At 40.9% G+C, this 21,064-nt stretch overlaps 1 protein-coding gene across 2 annotated transcripts in view; it reads left to right on the top strand.

Moving 5' to 3' along the window:
• Positions 1-4,303: 4,303 nt before the first annotated feature.
• Positions 4,304-21,064, top strand: part of ZC4H2 (zinc finger C4H2-type containing) — a 31,086-nt gene continuing 14,325 nt past the window's right edge. For both annotated transcript variants that reach the window (XM_024555260.3, XM_024555258.3), the window contains exon 1: positions 4,304-4,504. In XM_024555260.3, the coding sequence (XP_024411028.1) occupies positions 4,359-4,504 (146 nt within the window). In that variant the 5' untranslated portion in view covers positions 4,304-4,358. The remainder of the gene's footprint in view (positions 4,505-21,064) is intronic.

The following is a 21,064-nucleotide window of genomic DNA, read 5'->3' as shown; positions in this document are numbered from 1 at the left end:
TAAGACAACCGATTTCAAGGTAAAGGTTAACAGAACCAGATCAAAGAGAAGAGATTTACATAGGACCAAAAGAGAAGCTATGGGTATATACTAATTTGTGAACGATGAGCACTTGGAATTTGATACACTTTTTAATGTATTTTAACACATCAGCTTAGGTTAATGGATAATTAAAATTCACATTTTTAATTCACAAATATGGGTTCAATAATTCTCAACATGTTCCTTTGCTGTCTTTGCAAATTTTAGAATTAAATGTGACCCCTCCACACTTTCCTCCCTAGACTGTCAAGAACCATGAAGAGTCTGAGAATTTTACCATATTTTGCAAGATAAGTTACCTTGGCACAATTTCCTAGGTGCTGACAGCAGACTACTGGGTTAAAGACAAAGGAGTTTATTACTCACAGCACAGCAAGCAGCACGAACAGCCTGTTTATGTTGTTTCTCCATGCCACCGAAGTCCCACAGGGGTCACGCAGAGGGACTCGGGTGTATGTTGCACATGTAATGGGTTTGTGTCAAAATGAGGAACCCTGAGCTTTGTTAGGGAACCTGATCTTTTATAATGGGAAGTGAGCAAACCTGCCTGACTTTTGTCTTGGAGGGAGACATTTCCTTTATTATACTGAACAGTAAACCAAGCTGCTCTTTGCTCTGGAGGAAGACACTATCTCTACTTTGCAAGGTTTTCTCCATGAAATCATCCTTGAAAAGATAGTTGAAAGCAAAAAGGCCATTAGCACCTCTGCTTGCAAAATGTGCAGAGGTGTGAGAGACCCATTATGAATTATCTCCTAACATATAGAACGTTCCTTACCATTAATGCCAAGATTCTGACTCCCAGAAATGCTAAACAAGGTAAGACCCTTTCCAGGATGGTGTCTTAATGGAGTCTAATTCTGTTTGAATGTCCCATGTAATAAAAAAGTAGTTACAAAAAAAATAATAAAAAAATTAAAAAGTAGTTACTTGTGGCTGAAATAAGGGGTATTCTGGGAAGTGATATGAAATGAAGCTAGACAGTTAGGCAAAAGCCAACAAATCAGACACTCTGAATTTTTTCCTGAGAGGCATAGGAGATTTAGATGGGATTTTATGGGCACCAGAAAAGGGATTAGACAGAACCAGGTGAGTTACTTGACTACCAGAAGGGCATAAATAAGATTAGCATTTTAGAGGGACTGCTCTGACAACTGCGTGGGGAATGCAATGAAAGCAAGAAAGAGCAGGTAAGCAAGACTGGCGAGTGTTGCATTAACCCAGATGTGAGCTGATGGGGCTTGAATTAAGGTAATGGGAGTCAAGGTAGATAGAAGTGGGTGCATTCAAAAGATCTGAAAGAGGAATAATGACCAAACTTGAGGTCTTATTGAAAATGAGAACAAGAGTCAATGGGTTTCTCTTTTGGGTGCTCTAGTTAAACTTTGTGGGGGTATTTTTGTTACTCAGCATCCATTTCCCCCTTCCTTTGGTAGTATCACTCTCATTTTATATTTTTTAAATGGCCTCTCTACATCATTGTGTGTAGACTTGGTAAGATTATCAATCAAGGGAAATGTTCACCATCCCCCCACCCCAGCTAAAGGGTAGGTTCATGACCAAAGCTCGGTCAATTACACTGTCTTCTGAAACTATAGAACTCGAATAAAGTGAAGCAGTTGGATGTGGGAAAAATATCTGGAGTTGATTCAGTCAACTGATAGCTCTTGCTATCTGGTCCCTGGAGCTACCCTAGTTCTTATACTTTTGCAGACTTCCCATTGATTCTTTATCCCTCAGGTAGCCTTTCATTTCCCTTTTACTTAAATTAGCCAGGGGCATTTTCTGTTGCTTGCAACCAAAGAAACCTCCTTGATACAGATTTTTTTTTTTACTTTCTAAAAATTGATTTTATTGGGGTGACATTGGTTAACAAAATCATACAGGGTTCAGGTGCACAATTCTACACCACATCATCTGTACACCGTATTGTGTGCTCACCACCCTAAGTCACATCTCCGTCCATCTCCATTTACATTAACACAATGGAATACTAGTCAGCCTTAATAAAGGAAATCTTACACTTTATGACAGCATGGGTGGACCTGGGGAGCATTATGCTAAGTGAAAAAAGCCAGTCAGAGAAAGACGAGTACCACATTATTTCACTCATGTGTGGAATTTAATGAACAAAATGAACTAACAAGTGAAATAGAGACAGACTCATAGAGAGCAGACTGACAGCTATCGGGGCTGGGGGCTAGGTGTGGGAGTGGAGGAATTGAGCAAAAAAGAAAAAAAGAAAAAACTCATGAACAGAATGACTACCATCAAAATCAACAAACAACAAGTGTTGGTGAGGCTGTGGAGGAAAGGGAACCCTAGTGCACAGTTGGTGGGAATGCAGACTGCTGCAGCCACTGTGGAAAACAGTGTGGAGTTACCTCAAAAAATTAAAAATGAAACTGCCTTATGACCCAACAATTACAGCTCTGGGTATTTACTCCAAGAAATCCGAAACACTAATTTGAAGGACTTTATGCACCCTTATGTTCATTGCAGCATTATTTACAATTGCCCAGATTTGGAAGCAGCCCCCGTGTCTATCAGTAGAGAGTGGATACAGGTGTTTTGATGGAGATCATTGATACCATGCTGGTTATTATCTCTCAGCTCCAAACTCACCTTTGCACAGGTTTCACCCTTATATTCTTCTTTATGAACTGGGACACTGCAAACCAAATTTTCTTTTGCCACTGTCTTTCTGTTAGGTTTCACAAATGGGGTGTACTATAAAGATACTGCAAGTCTGGCACAGGGAGAAGCGACTTTTCCTTCTTGTTATGATTTCTGTTCCTGCTCATGTTGCTCCAGCAATGGACTTTCACTAGTCTGTAGTGGTTGGTTGCAGTAGTCATTGGTTCCAGTCTTCAGTTTCTGCCACACTACCAGAATTCTAAGAGCCAGTCTCATATGTTCCCTCAGAGACCCCAGCATCAGTGTAACCTGCTCAGGAAACTGGGTCTCAGCTTCCCAGAACTCTTCCTTTAAGTTTCCAAAGTCTAATAATCCCAACTTATTTTCTTTATTCCTCCATCCCTAGAGATTTTAGCTGCCTACTGCAGTTACGTTCTCTGTGATACTTCAGTGTCTCTGTTTTTTTGCCTTTTCAATTTTTAAGAAGATTTTTATTTATTTATTTTTAGAGAGGGGAAGGGAGGGAGAAAGAGAGGGAGAGAAACATCACTGTGTGGTTGCCTCTTGCGTGCCCACTGGGGACCTGGCCTGCAACCCAGGCATGTGACCTGACCGGGAATTGACCTAGTTACTCTTTGGTTTGCGGGTTGCCACTTGATCCACTGAGCCACACCAGCCAGGGCTTCAATTTTTTTATTATAATATTTGTGTAAATAACTGATATGCTTTCTATTTCTGGACCCCAGTCAGGTATAGTCACTGTTATTCAGGAGGGGAAGATGGGTAAATGTGTGTCAGGGGAGAACATAAGGGATGAATTTTGGATATGTTGAATGTGAGGAGGCTATAGAATATCTAGATGAAGATGGCCAGAAAGCAGTTGGATAAATGAATCTGAAGTTAGAGAGTTCTAAGCTGGAAGTAATGATTTAGAGGTCACGAACATACAAATAGTCATGAAACCACGGAAGTAAATGAATTATCCAGGGAGAGCATACAGAGTGTGCACAGTGAATATTTTTTGATTGATCGAGTGGGCACCAGGGCACAGGCAGTATGCTACGGGATACCTCTCAAGCCCAAAGTTCTCAGTTCAATCACTTAGGTTCATTTAAATATACTTTAAATTCTTATTGACTGACGAGAGGCCGACTCTTTCTACTACGCAATCAGTAAGTCTTCATTGCTGTGATTTGGGATTCTTCTAGTGCTGGGTTTTAATTCATGAAAGAAAGATACAAGGAAATTCATTTTTAAATTAGTTCAATTGTGGTAAATATATATAACATAAATATGCAATTGAACCATTGTGACGTATACAATGCACACAATTCAGAGGCATTACTTACTTTAACAATGCTGTGCAACCATTACCACTATTTTAAAAGCTTTTTCATCACCCCACAAACAGAAAATATGTATTCATTAAGCAATAACTCCTCATTTTCAGCCCCCTTCACTCAGTTCTTGCCATTCCCTTGCACTCTGCACAACCTTTGACATAATTATCTGTGACAAATTGATTTAAAGTGCGGCTGCAGGAAAAGAAACAGGCGTGTCTCGCTTGGCCTTCTGGGATTTGTAGTCCTGCAGGAAGCCGGGCTGCCTGGCTGGCCTGAGAGTTGCGACTACAGCTCCCAGGCCTTCTTCGAGTCCCTACCGCACAGACTCAGAGCCCAATGCCGGGAGGAGGTGATTACATTGTGTCTATTGTATCCCTTGGATTTGTGTGTTTGTTCATTTCTCGAGACGTGAAATTGAAAGTGAAAAGCATGGCAGATGAGCAAGAAATAATGTGCAAATTGGAAAGCATCAAAGAGATCAGGTAAGTGGAACGTTGCAGCGCCCCAGGCCCCCTTGAAGCCGCCCCCATCCCTCGCTGAGGGAGAGGGCTGAGTTACCTTGTAAAGTACCTATTGTTGGGCTACTTGCTGAGGGGGGGTGGGAAAGGAGCCCATACACCACGGAATTCAAGGATGGGAAGGAGGCTGGAAAGAGCTGAGACAGACTAGAGAGAGACAGAGAAACAGAGTGACTGATGAAGAGAGACCTCGCCAGATGTGGCTGAGAAAGCCAGATGGAGACACACGGTGGAAGGAGGGGGCTGTTGATCCCAAGATACTTTTATCTTCTTGGGGTGGGAGTTGGGGGACGGCATTCTTGGACCCATTATTTTTTTCAGTGTTTGTTTGCTCCAAGGTGTACTTGGCTCCTTGCTCTTTAGGTGTCGAGATTTTTTTCCAGTCGCCCATTGAACTTCAGGACCTGGAGCATGGGTGAGCGTTTTGAGAGCAGGGTGTAGCGCGTTGGGGCTGCTGGCGGCTTCCAGGAACTGCTGGCTGGGAGTGCTGAGGAATCCAAGCCGGCTAGGATTGGGAGGATGGCGAATGCTCGCGCGTGTGTATTTGCTTTCACTCATTCACCACTTTCTTCCCCTCCTATCCCGTGCTCCAGTAGGGGGATGGGAGCGATGGAGACTGGGGAGGAAGTCCCGCATCAGTTGGTAAGATCTCACCAGCTGCTCTGAGGCGCCAGAGATTAAGGGGCAAGCAGGAAAAGTGGGAGTTGCCTGTGCCCCCCAACCCCTCCTTCCCTCTGGGAGTGGCTTTGGCTAGGCGATGATGTTGTCCTTGCTCAGAACACAATAGCACCCGGCCCCTAGACAGCCGGGGCTGGTACCAGGCCTTCCTTCACCTGCCCTCCTCTGCCAGAGCACTGCCCACCTCCTGCCCCAGCTTCCACCTTCATTCTGAGGGTGGCATGGGGGCATCCAGCTGTCTCCCTTTAGTGTTTTCCAGCAACCTACAGAAAAAGAGGGGAGGATATCAAGTGTGTCAATTTAAGAAGTAAGACTGTGTGACCAAGAGATTTAACCGTTGGAGTGAATGCCTAGAATAAGACTCCACTTTATGGCAGTGGGGATGCACTTTGACATTTTTTGTCCTTTGGAGGAGTTGTATCTTTACTTCTGCAAGGGAGTAAAAGGAAGGGAACTATTGTTTATTGAACCCCTGGTGTGTCAAGCCCTTTGACTTTCTATTGCTCATTTCAGTAAGAGACCTGAGAGCTTCCAACACCTCCTTTACAACTGGGAAAACGGAGGCTCAGAAAATTTAAGTAACTTCCAGAGCCAAACAGCTTGAAAATGCCAGATTTTAATAGGGACCCAGTCAATCTGCATGCAGAGGCTCTGGTCTTCCCACTCTGTCTCATAGAGAGTCTGAGAAAGGATGGAGAGAGGGGCATGCTTCAGTTTTTTTCTGCAAAAGCATCAGGAGATAAAGAGTGAGGTAACTTGGTGCAGGAAAAGGCCAGCTGTCATGCTAACAATGTAGCTAATAAGAAGATTAGGTATGCAGCCTGGCACAGTGGCCTGCACCTGTAGTCCCAGCTACTCAGGAGGCTGAGGCAGGAGTATTGCTTGAGCCCAGGAGTTCTGGGCTATAGTTTGCTATGCTGATCCGGTGTCCACACTAAGTTCGGCATCAATGTGGTGACCTCCTGGGAGCCGGGGGCCACCAGGTTGCCAAAGGAGGGGTGAACCGGCCCAGGTCAGAAAAGATTAGGTATGCAAGTGGAAAGCCTAAACTTTTACTCTCACTAGACTTTAAAGAAGCCCTTGCCCAAGCCCAAGAGAAGGAATAGTTGGGAGCAAGGAAAAGTGATCCCTCCCCATGAAGACCAAATGGGGTGTATGACTTGTACCCTCACCAGTTTCAAACCAGGCATTCTTACCACTAATACCTGGAATGGGATCATCAGAGGCCTAGAGAGAGGGCTGAACTCATCCCCAACCTGGATGTCAGAGACCCAGTGAAGAACCTAGACTTCTACTGGCCCCCAACTGGGGATCCAGCCTGCAGCTCAGGCATAGGCCCTGACTGGGAATCGAACTGGTGAACCTTTGGTTCTCAGGCCGGCACTCAATCCACTGAACCACACGAACAGCGCTAAAATCTTTTCTTTAAACTAAATTTATCAGGGTGACATTGGTTAATAAGGTCATACAGGTTTAAAGTGTCCATTTCTATGATACACGATCGGTATATTGCATTGTGTGCCCACCACCCAAAGTCAAATCATCTTCCTCACCATATATTTGACCCCTTTACCCTTTACTAACTCTCCCTTCCCTCTGGTAACCACCCTACTGTTGTTTATTTATTTGTTTGTCTTGTTTGTTCATTTGCTGCTTTTATATCCCACATATGAGTGAATCATATGGACCTTAACATTTTCTATCTGACTTATTTCGCTTAGCATGATATTCTCAAGGTCCATCCATGTTGTTGCAAATGGTAGTATTTCATCTTTTCTTATGGCTGAGTAGTATTCCATTGTCTAAAATCTTGCTCAACAGAAAGATGGGGGATTCAGAGAAAATAATCAGACAACTTAAATATAAAACAATAGAAATCACCCAATCTGAGTAGTGGGGAAATTAGATTTTAAAAAAGAAGAAGATAAAAAAGAAAGCATTGAGCAGAGCCTCCAGACCTGTGGGACTATTTACATTCATGTTAATAGTTATATTCATGTTAACATTCATGTCAACAAAATCTCAGAGAAGAAAGAGGGCAGGACTGGAAAAGTACTTAAAGAAATAGTGGATAAAAACTTTGCAAACTGAGCAAAGGACAAACCTCCAGATTCAAGAAGCTAAGCAAATACCATCAGGATAAACCAAAAGAAATTCACACCAAGAAACATCATAGTCAACCTTCTGAAAACAAAAGGGCAAAGAAAAGATCTAGAAAGCAGCCAAAAGGGAACAACACCTTACCTATACCTTCACGGGGTGGGAGGGCAGGGCGGAAGAATATCAGCAGGTTTCTCATCAGAAACTGATGCAGCCCTAGTGGGAAGTGGCACATTTTTCAAGTGCTGAAGAGAAAGAATCATCACCCCAGAACCTTATGTCCAATGATAATACCTTTCAAGAATAGAGATAATCAAGACATTCTTAGATGAAAGGAAACAGGGGCTTTATCCGTAGGATGTCTACCCTAAAAGAATGAATAAAGTAAGTTCTTAAAACAGAAAAGAAACAAGAAAAGAAGGAACCTTGGATGAAAGAACACAGTAGGCAAAAACACAGGTAAATACAACAGAATTTCTTTTCCTCTTCAGTTGTCTGAATTGTTTGATGATTGGATCAAAATTTATCTCAGTTTCATGTTCTCAATGTATGTAGAGGAAATATTTAAGACATATTATAAACAGGAGTCTAAAGGGATAGAAAAGGGAGGTAAGGTTTCTATATTTCAGTTGAACTGGTAAAATTATGACATCAGAAGACTATGATAAATTATGTATAATGTTATACTCACAGAAAACACTAAAAATGCTGTACAGAGAGATGCACTAAAAAACATTATAGATAAACCAAAATGGAATTTGAAAAAAATGTTCAAGCCAACCACAGGAAGGCAGGACAAAGAAGACAAAGACTAAAGACAGAGACAACAAATAAGTAACAAAAAATAAAACAGTAGGCTTAACATATTGATAGTTATGTTGAATATAAATGGTCTAAATACACCAATTAAAAGACAGAATGGACTTAGAAACCATGACCCACCTATATGCTATCTACAATAAATTTACTTCAAATATAATGATCAAGTAGGTTTTGAGAAAAAAGGATAGAAAAATATATTATGCAAACTTCAATCAAAAGAAAGCAGGAGCAGCTATATTAATATCAGATAAAGTGGATTTCAGAGCAAAGAAAATACCCAGGGACAAAGTCACACATTACATAATGAGAAAGGGTCAATCCACCAAGACATAACAACTCTAGATGTACGTACACCAAAAGTGATTTAAATTATCCTGCTTTTGACATTTTTACAGTAATATGGAAAGGTTGCGTCACTTGGTTTAAGAATTTGAAATGGGGAAAGTACTACATATATGTACTTGATGTTCACATATGGACAGGTAAACATGCATGGGAGGTAGAAAGAAAGAAGAAGCAAAGGAAGAGGTAGAAGGAAGTGGAGAAATGAACTAACATTTGTTGGACAGCTACTAATTTCAAAGCTCCTGGCTCATTTAATACTTAACCTTTCTAATGGAAATCTGTGATGGGAATTATCCCCCTTTTACAGATAAAGATACTGAGGCTCAGAGAGTTTAGGTAACTCATCTACGGTAATACATAAAGGAAAGAGAGACTGTATCTTATTCACATGGCATATATGTTTCAATAAATGCTGATAATCTGATTAACCATTATTCACATTAAGTCCATTGCTCTACTGCTAAATCCCCTACAGGTATAAACAGAGCCTCCTATTTCTGTTTAAAAAAAAAATAGCAGTGTTATTTCTGGGTAGAAGTAGCAGGGATGATGACAGCATCACCTAAATACCCAATAATGTCAAACTGAGAGCCCAACACAACCCCAGGCACAGGCCCTGAGATACACACCTGCATACTCCGTTCTCACGTGCACCAATGGCAAAACTGGAAGTGGGAAATGTCTCGGGAATGGATGCTCCTACCACAGACCATTCCACACTCCTGACTCTGACCCCATGCCCAGCCCTGTCTTTCCTCCCAATCCCAACCACACTCCCAACACTATGCTCCAGACCTTATCCCCCCAATTCCACCCTGATCTATTTTGCCCATCCATCTCTTAAGCTTTCAAGGGGTGTAAAAGGAGCGTGTGGATATGTGGAAAGGGGAAGTGAAGAATGGCTCAAAAAAAGGGGAGATGGAAAAGAAGGAAGGAAAGGAGAAGAAGCCATGAGGCAGAGAAAGGAAGTGCAACCACTGCTAGATCAACGAGAGCTCTTCACTAGCTTCCTAAATGCATACTAATATCTCCTCAACGTGCATATGCCATCCATGTGTAGACATTGTACACACCCACGTTCCTATGCATGTGTATCCGTACACAACAAGCTTCCCTCATTTAGGAAAAACTCATTTTGGAAGTAAATATTATGTAAGTAAATATTATGGTGTTAAGTAGATGCTCTTAAGTGTAAGTTTTTATCCTGGGTTTCCTCTTTTTCTCTCTACATACTCTCCTGAGTAACCTCTTGTACTCCCATGGCTTTCAATATTATCCCCCAGGTCCCGTCTCTACCCCCCTAACTTCCTTCCAAGCTTCAGCCTAATACATCCCACAGCCTATTGAACTTGTCTACCTTGTAATTCCACAGACACAACTCAAATTGGCTACCTCTTCCAGACTTTCTCTCTCCCTGCCCCAATCCAGCTCCTCCACCTAAACCTCTGGTTTAGTGCTATCATTCTCTGCACAGTTCCCTCACAATGAAACCTCTTGGTCGCTTTGTGAGTCCTCCTGTTTCTGCCTTCCACATCTGACTCACATTCCTGCCCCACTCTCCACCTCCTTATTCACTGCCCCATTTTATACCTTCATCATGACTGGATATTTATCATGTTGTATCCATTTCTACCTAGACATTTTTTTTCTTCTTTCCCCTCCCCCCACACCATGTTCCATGCCATCCACACTATGAGAAAAACCTTCCTAAAGCACTGGAGTTATGTTATTCCTCAAACACATTCACTGACTTCCCATCGCCTATAACAGTATTTTTCAAGTCACAAGCCATGAACCGTTAGTATATCATGAAATGAATTAGTTGCTAGTAGCATTTGTAAAAAAGATTTTTGTGGTTCTGCAAAAACTTAAGAATAGAGTTACCATGACCCAGCAATCCCTCTTCTGGATATCTACCTGAAAAACTCAAAAACATTTATTCACAAGGATATATGCACCCCTATGTTCACTGAGGAAAAAATTTACAGTGGTCAAGACATGGAGACAACAAAATTGTCTTTCTATAGAGCAGGGGTGTCAAGCTCATTGTAACTGGGGGCCACAGCAGCCTCACGGTTGCCTTGAAAGGGCCGAATGTAATTTAGGACTGTATAAATGTAACTGCTCCTTAATGAGGGGCAAGGAGCTCGGCGCTGCCGCTGGGTAGAAACAAGGTGCTGGGAGGACAAAACAAGGTAGAGGGCCGGATTCAGCCTGCAGGCCTTGGGTTTGCCTCCTGTGCTATAGAGGATTGGGTAAAGAAGATTTGGTCATATACACAGTGGAATACTACTCAGCCATAAGAAAAGAGGAAATACTGGATGGACCTTGAGAATATCATGCTAAGCGAAATAAGTCAGAAAAAGCTAAACCATATGATTTTACTCATGTGGGATATAAAACTGAAATTCAGACACAGAAAACAGTATGGTAGTTACTAGAGGGAACGGGGGTAGAGGGCCAAATATATGGTGATGGAAGATTTTACTTTGGGTGATGGGCACACGGTGCAATATACAGATGATGTATCATAGAATTGTGCACTTGAAACCTATATGATCTTATTAACCAATGCCACCCCAATAAATGTAATAAAAACATAAAGGAACTAGATAGAAAATATCAGCAAACCATTGCATAAGGAATGATAGGTATTCTTTGTGGAAACTTGTTTCTGCTTTATATCGTGTATGTGTGTACTGGGTCACAATGTGAAACTCATTTCTCACTGTAGGACATTTCTTGCTGTATGTCTGTTGGACAGGCATCTGTCTATAATTGTGGCTGTTGATGCCCCTGTCTCTCACAAGTCTGTCCCAGATGAACCTTTCCAATTTTCATTTACCCTATCCTTTGTCCACACAGAAGTTCCTGTTCCATAAATTTCCAGTTCTCTAGGCCTTTGTCAATGCTGGTCCTTCATTCTTGAATGCGCTTCCATCATCCCATGGCTGTAAAATCCTGCTCATTCCTCAAGGAAGACCAAGAACAAACACCCCTTCTTGTTTACAACCTCAAATTCCACAGTCCAAATGAATCACTACCCCTTTGGGTCCCCACAGGGAGATTTATTATAACACTCAAGTTATTTTTCCTTATGATAAAGTTTTGTATTGATGTGCTTTCTTTTTTCCTTCCTTTTACCCTTCTTCTTTCCTTCCTTCTTTCCTTCCATCCCTCCATCATCGCTGTAGCAGCTTCAGCAGGCTTCTCTGTCACTGGCTTGAGTGTTCGCTCAACAGCAAGTTACAGGACAGCTGAGACCTCTGGGACTTAGAGAGGGACAATTCAAGCCAAACAATGCCAACCATAGGAGAGGGAATGGAAAGGAAATGGCATTTGGTAATAAGCTCTATAAGAAAGCCTTCAAGGTGAACTGTTCTATGAAAGTGTTGTTTTGACAGTAGCTGTTTTTCCAGATGTGCAAATAAATATTACATGGACGAATACTTGGTGTTTAGGAAGTGTTCTCACCAGACTAGAGGAAGAAGAAAAAGATGGGTTGTTTTTTTGTTTATTCAGTGACATTTACCAAGCACCTGCTCTGGGCCATACACAGGGTTGGGGTATTCTGTGGGAACCAGAAAGATGAATTAGACCTGTTCTTAAGGATCTTAGAATTAAGGTGAGTAGTTCTGATCTCTCCTCTGAGTTTTAGACTCACTATCCAACTTCCCACTTAACCAACCACACTGGATGTATGACTGGCATCCCAAACAGGCCCCAACAGAACTCTCAGTTGCACCCCACCTGCCCCCAAACATCCTTTTTTCTTAGTCTTCACCAACAGGACTAAATGTCACTCCATCCCCAAATCTGGATAATTCCAAATCTGGAATTATTCCTCATTCCTTCCTCTCCTGACCCCCTGAATGTGAAACATTAGCACAGTGGCCATCAAACCCGAATGCGCATTAGGCTTCACCTGGAGGGTCATTGAAATATAGGTTACTGGGTCCCATATTGAGTCTCCAATTCAGTAAATATGAGGCGGGACCTGAGAATTTGCATTTCTAACAAGTTCCCAAGCAATGCTGTTGCTGCTTGTCCCAGGACCATACTTGGAAAATTACTGCGTCAGTAAGACCTGGTGTATTATGCCTATATAATGTATTCTGGGTCTGTCTGCTTCTTACCATTCCCTTAGCTCATCAACAAATCTGAGCAGTTTTCTAGCCATCTCTACTAGTCACTGACTTCACTTGATCTGCCAGTCCTCAAGTCCTACATGTCCCAGCTGTCTTACCCTTGCTTATTAAGTGAGTGCTGGAGCTAAGTCACCTCTGAAGCTGGGTGATAGATGAGCCTACCAAGTTTGTCCCGGGAGTGGATAATCCATTTTTCCAGAACCTCTATCCTCTCCACTCTCCTTCCACATTAGCCAGCAAAGAGCCACTGGAAAGATGTTCACCAGTTAATGTTTTTTGTCTTGGCCCAGGACTCTGACTGGAGAGGCTGTGGCCTACGGAGGTCAAAAATTCTGGATCAGCTCTAGCTGGTGGGACTCAGTGGATTGAATGCCAGCCTGTGAACCAAATGGTCGCCAGTTCAATTCCCAGTCAGGGCACATGCCTGGGTTGTGAGCCAGGTCCCCAGTTGGGAGTGTGTGAGAGGCAACCTATCAATATATCTTTTGTACATCATGTTTCTCTCTCTCTCTCTCTCTCTCCCCCTTCCTTTCCTTCTCTCTAAAAATAAATAAATAAAATCTTTTAAAAATCTTGGATCAACAGTTAAGTAAAACTGTGGCCCCGGTGATTGTGGGAAAACCTAAGGAAATATTCTGTGGTTTTCCTGGGATTCTGTGGCCATACCAGCTGCACTTTAGCCCTTTGGGAAGGTTCATTGGAAGTTTTCCACATAAAATCAGGCGTTTAATGATGTGGATGCTTTCCTCACTTGTGCCACCACACGTTCCACAGATTTCATCTCATGAAGTCATCCAACAACTCTACGGAGTCCCAGTCCTGAGGCAGAACTTCCAAGGTTCTGAGAATTTCCATGATGTGCCCTTTTTCACCCTGAAATTAGTGACTGAACCAGAACAAGAATTCGCCCTCTTAGTTTGTTTTCCAAGGCTTGAAATCCATTATATGAGGAAAGTTCCTTAGTCTGGTAGAAAGGTGATCAGGCTTAGCACACTGGATTTTCCACTTGGCTTTGTGATCTTGGGGAACACATTTTACTTCCCCTAGCCTAAGAATGTTCATCTATAAAAATGAAGCTAAACATACCTTATTCATATGGCTGTAGTTAGGATTAAATTAGCATGGAAAGTGCCTAACATTGTTGCTGGAATGTAGTAACCCCCCCCCCCAGTAATAATAGCTACTATTATTTCTTTAAAGATTTTATTTATTTATTTTTAGACAGAGGGGAAAGGATGGGAGAAATAGGGAGAGAAACATCAATGTGTGGTTGCCTCTCATGTGCCCACTGCTGGGGACCTGGCCTGCAACCCAGGCATGTGCCCTGACTGGGAATCAAACTGGTGGCCCTTTGGTTTGCAGGCTGGCTCTCCATCCACTGAGCCACAGCAGCCAGGGCTAGCTTCTATTATTATTAAACAAAGCCTTTCTTAAAGCTCAATTCCCTCCCAGGTCCTGGCACTTACAGACTCTTAATGAATTTTAACTTGGATGAATGAAAGCCGCCCCCCACTGTGGTAATGTCTTTCTTTTTCTGAGTCTACTAAAACTACAATCGGTATCATAAATTTACTACCTATTTGCATTCATTGTTTTGTCCCGTAAATGTAATTGTCTAGCCCCACTGATGGTCAAAGCAGTGTAATAGATGGCATGGAGTTTACAGAGAGAAATGTGGTGTAGTGCCAGTCTCTAGAAGGCTTTCGTGTATACAGTCGTCTGGATTTCAAATTGCTTTATGCAGAAATCTATACATTTAGAGGACTCAGTCGACTATAGCTGCATGCTCTTGCAGTTCCTTTCCCATTCTGGACATTTGTTTCTTCATCTCTGAAATGAAGAGAATGGATTTGATTGGTGGCTTGCAAATAATGTTCTGAGGAGCCCTGGGGGTGGCAGAGAGATATATCAAGGACTACTGTGGCAGAGTCAGCTACAGCTGGATTTGAGGAGAAAATAAGGACTCTGGGGGGTCTCACTTCCACTTCAACCATAACAGTTATTATTTGGTCTGTTTTCTATATTGGTTCACAATCATTTTATTTGAAGAAAGGGGTGTTATCATCCATCACCCACAGGATCTCTCACACTGTTGGGTAAATGGTACTTAGTATTTTTTTGTCTGCTTGATTGATAGAAAATATAAAGAGAAGGAAGCTAGTATATGTGTGTGTGTGTGCATTTAAGCAGTGGCTGGCATGATTCCTATTCTGTAGATTTGAGAAAGGAAAGGCCTTTTACTTAGATTTAATCTTAACCCAAACGACCCAGTTGCTGGACAGAGGGTAGAAGGTGGGTCATTAGATACTAAGCCTAAAGAGCAGAGTAAAGGCAACCACAAGGGTGATGGCAACCACAATTTCCTTTTTTATTATTAATCCCCTTCCCATTCCTCTTGGGGCTCTCAATTGACTAACACCATTAAAAATCTATTTCCTCTCACAATTTGACAAGTCATTTATTGTTCTAGGAAAACAGGAGCAGAGGAGTAGAAACAGCTTAGAATTTGGGTTCAGATGGTGATGTGGGTTTAGATTTAATTCTGTGTATAGTAAGAAGCCATTACAGGATATGTATATATTTTTAATCCTCAGCCAGATTAAGTAATTCTCAGAGGATATACTTATTGATTTTATTTTTTTTAGATTTTTATTTTTTTTATTTTAGAGAGGGGAAGGGAGGGAGAGAACATCAATGTGCAGTTGCCTCTCATGTGCCCCTTGTCGGGGACCTGGCCTGCAGCCCAGGCATGTGCTCTGACTGGGAATCGAACCAGTGACCCTTTGGTTCGCAGTCCAGTCCTCAATCCACTGAGCCACACCAGCCAGGGCTACTTATTGATTTTAGAAAGAGGGAAGGGATGGGGAGAGAGAGGGAGAGAAACACTGATGCGAGAGAGAAACATCCACCAGTTGCCTCTCGTACATGACTTGACCAGTAACTGGGACAGAACCCACAACCTAGGTATGTGCCCTGATTGGGAATCACAACTGCAATCTTTCAGTTCATGTGACAGCACTCCAACCAAGTGAGACACACCAGCCAGGGCATTAGAGAATATATTTTTTACAGTTTTATTGACTTGTAATTTACATACCATAGAAACTATCCATTTTATGAGTAGAATTAAATCACTTTTAGTAAATTCACAGAGTTTTGCAACTATCACCACAATACAATTTTAGAACATTTCCATCATCCCCAAGAGAGCCCTTATGCCCAGTTTCAGAAATCTCTCTTATCCACCCACAGCCCCAGGCAACCAGTGATATACTGTCTGTCTCTACAGATTTGTCTTTTCAAGACATTGCATGTAACTTATCATGTTTGTTTTTGAGGCTCATACACATTAGCATATATCAGTATTTCTTTCCTTTTTGTTTATTTTTAAAGGTTTGTATTGAATTTATTGGGATGACATTGGTTAATAAATTTATACAGGTTTCAGGTGTACAATTCTATAACACATCATCTGTATATTGTATTGTGTATTCACCACCCCAAGTCAAGTCTCCTTCCATCATCATTTATCCTTCTTTACCTTCTTCTACCTCCCCCTCCTCTCCCTTTCCGTATGGTAGTCACTGTACTGTTGTCTGTGTCTATGGGGTTTTTTAGATTTTATTTATTTATTTTTAGAGAGAAGGGAAGGGAGGAAGAGAAGGAGAGAAACATTGATGTGCCAGAGATACATCAGTTGGTTGCCTCTCGCATGCCCACAAGTGGGGGGACCTGGCCCACAACCCAGGCATGTGCCCTGACTGAGAATCGAACCAGCAGCCTTTCAGTTCACAGGCTGGCACTCAATCCACTGAGCCACACCAGCCAGGGCTATGAGTTTTTTGTTTGTTTGTTTTTGCTTAATCCCTTCACCTTTTTCACCCAACCCCTGAAACTCCCCTCCCCTCTGACAGCTGCCAGTCTGTTTTCTGTATCTATGAGTCTGTTTCTATTTTGTTTGTTTCATGGTATGGGTATACCACATATTGTTTATTCACTCACCAGTTTACAAACATTTGGGATGTTTCCACCTTTTGGCTGTTATGAATAATGCTGCTCCAAACATTTGCCTATAAAAGTCTTTGCATGAAAATATGTTTTCATTTCTCCTAGTTAGATTTCTAAGAGTGAAATTTCTGGGTTATATGGCAAGCTTGCACATACCTTTTTAAGATACTGCAAAGCTGTTCTCCAAAGCGGTGGTGCCAATTTCCATCCCCAGAAGCAGAATATGAAGGTTTCAGTTTCTCTACATCTTCAACAACACTTGTTATTGTGTATCTAAAAAGGACCTTATAGCCACTCCAATGGTGTGAAGTGGTAGTTCTTTGTAGTTTATTGTAGTTTTAACTAGCATTTGCCTAATGACTAAACTTACTGATCATCTTCTTCATGAGTTTATTTGCCACCCATACATCTTCCTTGGTGAAGTGTCTATTCAAACCTTTTCTTTATTTATCAATTGCTTGTTTTATTTATTATAAATTTTGAGTGACCTTTATATATTCAGATCCAAGTCCTTCATCAGATATATGCTTTGCCAAGATGTTCTCCCAGTCTGTGATGTGTCTTTCCATTCTTGTAACAGTGCCTTTTGAACTGCAGACTTTTTTTAGTATAAATGAAGAAATCCAATTCATCAGTATTTTTATGGAGTGATTTTTGTATCATATAAAAGAAACCTTTGCCTAAGCCAAAGTCACAAAGATCTTTCAGAAATTTTATTTTTAGGTTTTACACATAGACCTATGGTCCATTTTCACTTAATTTTTGAATATGATGCAAAGTATAGGTGAGTGTTTATTTTTTTAATTTATGTGTTTTTGCATGTGGATATCAGTTGTTTCAGGACTGTTCAATGAAATGGCCATCCTTTCGTTACAGCATTACCTTTGTATCTTGTCTAGAAGGGTACAAAGTCAGTTGTCTACATACAGGGGTGGGCAAAAGTAGGTTTACAGTTACATTGTGACACCCTTTTGAGTTAATAGAGCTAGTGTAATAATTATAACCTGCATGTCTTTTTCCATATGAACAAATGTGAACCTACATTTGCCCATCTCTGTATTGGGGGGATTATTTATGGAATCTCTACTCTGCTCCATAGGTCTATTTGTATATCTTGTCTTTTTAAAGATTTTATTTATTTACTCTTAGAGAGAGGGGAAGGGACAGAGAAAGAGAGGGAGAGAAACATCAATGTGTGGTTGCCTTTCACATGCCCCCTACTGGGGACCTGGCCCACAACCCAGGCATGTGCCCTGACTGGGAATTGAACCAGCAGCTCTTTGGTTCGCAGGCTGGCACTCAATCTACTGAGCCACACCAGCCAAGGCTATTTGTGTATCTTTATGCCAATACTTCACTGTTTTGATTACTTCACCTATATAATAATTCTTGAAATCAGGCAATGTGAGTTCTCCAGCTTTGTAATTCTTCTGCAGAGTTTTTTGGACTACTCTAGACTGTGCATTACTATATAAATTTTAAATTCCAGTATCAATTCCTACAAAAAAAAAGCATGCTGATATTTTGATAGGATTACATTGGTTTTATAGATTAGTTTGTTGGATTTCACCAGTGTTTAAATAATGTCCTTTTTCTGTTCTAGGATCCAATCCAAGATACCACACTGCATTTAGCCAGCTTTCTTTTGAATAGTGTTATCATGGTGTGCGTTCGTCATCCTACTTGTTTCTTTAATTTTAAAGTGGGATTCTTATAGGCAACCCATAGTCTTGTTTTCATTTTGTTTTAATCCAATCTGACTATCTGCTATTTAACTGGTGGTATTTGGACCATTTATATTGTAGTGCTTGTTGATAAGGTCAGGTTTAAATCTACCACTTTGTTGTTTTCCACTGATGTTATCTGTTTTTTGTTCCTTTTTCCATTTTTTCCATGCCTTCTTTTGGATTAAGTGTATTTTATGGTTCCATTTGATCTCTTTTTCTAACTTATTAGCTGTCATTCTCTTTCATTATTTCAGTGGGTGATTTAGGGTCTATAATAGGTATCTTGTCAAAATTGATCTCACACTACTGCAGATATAGTGTAAAAAACTCACAACACTATACTATTATTTCTCCCTTTCTGGTCTCTGTGCTATTACTTTCATGTATTTCTTGGTTTAAACTGTTATCTTTTTAAATTATTTTTTACTTTGCAATTTTAGTTGACATACAATATTATATTAGTTTCAGGTGTACACCTCAGTGATTAGACATTGTATACCTTACTAAGTGAACATCTCAATAAATCTAGTGCCTGACACCATACATAGTTTTAGAATATTATTGACTATATTCCCTACACTTTGCTTTACATCCCCATGACTGTTCCGTGACAACCAATTTGTACTTCTGAATCCCTTCACCTTTTTTACCCATGCCCCTAATCCCCCTCCCATGTGGCAACTATCACAATATTCTCTGTTTCTGTTCTTCTTGTTCATTTATTTTGTTTATTTTTTGAACATTTATTTATTTATTTTCTATTTTAGACAAAGGGGAAGGGAAGGAGAAAGAGAGGGAGAGAAACATCAATCTGTGGTTGCCTCTCGCGCACCCACCCCCCCCCCCGACTGGTGACCTGGCCCACAACCCAGGCATGTGCCCTGACTGGGAATCAAACTGGTGACCATTTGGTTCTCAGGCCAGCGCTCAATCCACGCAGCCACACCAGCCAGGGCTATTTTGTTTTTTTTAGATTCAATTGTTGATAGATATGTATTTATTACCATTTTATTGTTTATATTTTCTATTCTCCTTCTTCGTCTTTGTCTTCTCCTCCTTCCCCCTTTTCCCCTTCTTCCTCTTCTTCTCCTTCTGGTTCTTCTTCAAGAAGACCCTTAAACATGCCTCTACTTGATGGAGCCAGTATTTCCACAAGCTTTGTGAACATATGAAATGCATTCATAATAACTGTTAGTGTCCTTGGCTTCTAATTTTATCAACCATGTCATCTCTTGGTGAGTTTTATTATTCTCCATGTTAGGAGTTGCATTTTTCCTGCTTAATTGCATACCTGACAAGGTTTGCTTGGATGCCAGACATTGTGAAATTTACCTTGTTGATTCTTCATATTTTCACATTCTTATATATATGCTTGAGGTTTCTTCTGGCATGTCATTAAGACACTCAGAAGCAGTTCTGTCCTTCCAGGCCTTGTTTTTCAGCTTAGTTAACAGGACGGTAGCAGCATTTAGTGTAGGGCTCATTTTCTCCAGTAGTAGTGCAAAATTTTTTCTGTGTACTTTAATGCTTTGCGAACTGTGAAGTTTTTCCACCTTGGCCATTTAAAACATTCACTCTTCCCAGCCCTGTGTGGGTTCGGAACACTTTCCCTCTAATCCTTTTGAGTGGTTCTTTCCTTGGCCTCAGGTAGTTTCCTTGTGCACATGTGCTGATGAATACCTAACTGGATATTTGAGTAGGATCCTCTGAAGTTTGTAGCATCTCTTTCCACAGGTAGCCCTTCTCCAAAACCTGTTCCAGCAAAGTCCAGATTCCTTGGCTTCCCCAGACTCATTGCTTCATTTCCTCAATGAAGGTAGAGCTCCAGGCTGTAAGTTCCCCGCCCCTTCCCTGCAACCTAGAACATTTCTCTAGGCAAAAAGACATGGTAATCTTTGGACTCATCTAAGCTTTTTCATTCCTTAGAAATCTTTGACTTTACTTGCCCAATGTCCAATGACTTGAGCATTGTTGTTTCGTATATTTTGTCTGGTGTTTTTCTTTCTTTCTTCTGTTTTGTTTCAGTTATTTTGTATGAGAGGGTATGTCTGGTCCCTGTTACTCTGTCTTGGCCAGAAGTGTAAGTCAAGGTTATTACCCAAAGTTGGTTTTAAAATATCAGATTTCCCCCTTTAAGACACATAGTTTATATTTTAAAAATCTAAAGTCATGATGTGTCTTAAATATAATGCTACCTTTCTAGCACATTTGGCCAAGAGGTAATTGCACTGCTGTCAATGCCTATGAACTTGGCCATGGCTGTTCATATTACCATCCTTTTAATTGACTTGTGTGCATGATTGCCGCTGTATGTGTTTAGTTTAATTGTCATTTAGAAGATCTTCAAAAAGATTTCATCATGATTCTCCCTTGAAATGAAAAGTTATTGTGTAGGAGGAATGAATCAGACTACAAACTTCAGATAAAATTAGTGTCTTAAATAAGTCTACAAGAGCTCTTTCAATAAGCACTAAATTGACATTTAAATAATAAGAAAACATTTTGTCATAATATAATTGCTAGCATATTTTCTTAGTAGTGCATAAAATAATGAGTACCTTATGTTCACTGGCATCTTAAATTCAATTTAATACAATAACCAATTGGTGAGGATATTAGTAAAGCTAATCCAACTGAGTTACAAAATAGCAGCGGTTAAACAAGAAAGAAGGTCATTTTTCTCTCACATTATCAGA

The sequence above is a fragment of the Desmodus rotundus genome, chromosome X (assembly GCF_022682495.2).
Source record: "Desmodus rotundus isolate HL8 chromosome X, HLdesRot8A.1, whole genome shotgun sequence".
Taxonomy (NCBI): domain Eukaryota; kingdom Metazoa; phylum Chordata; class Mammalia; order Chiroptera; family Phyllostomidae; genus Desmodus; species Desmodus rotundus.
Note: the sequence above shows the minus strand (reverse complement) of the source record. Positions and strands in the feature narration are given on the sequence as shown.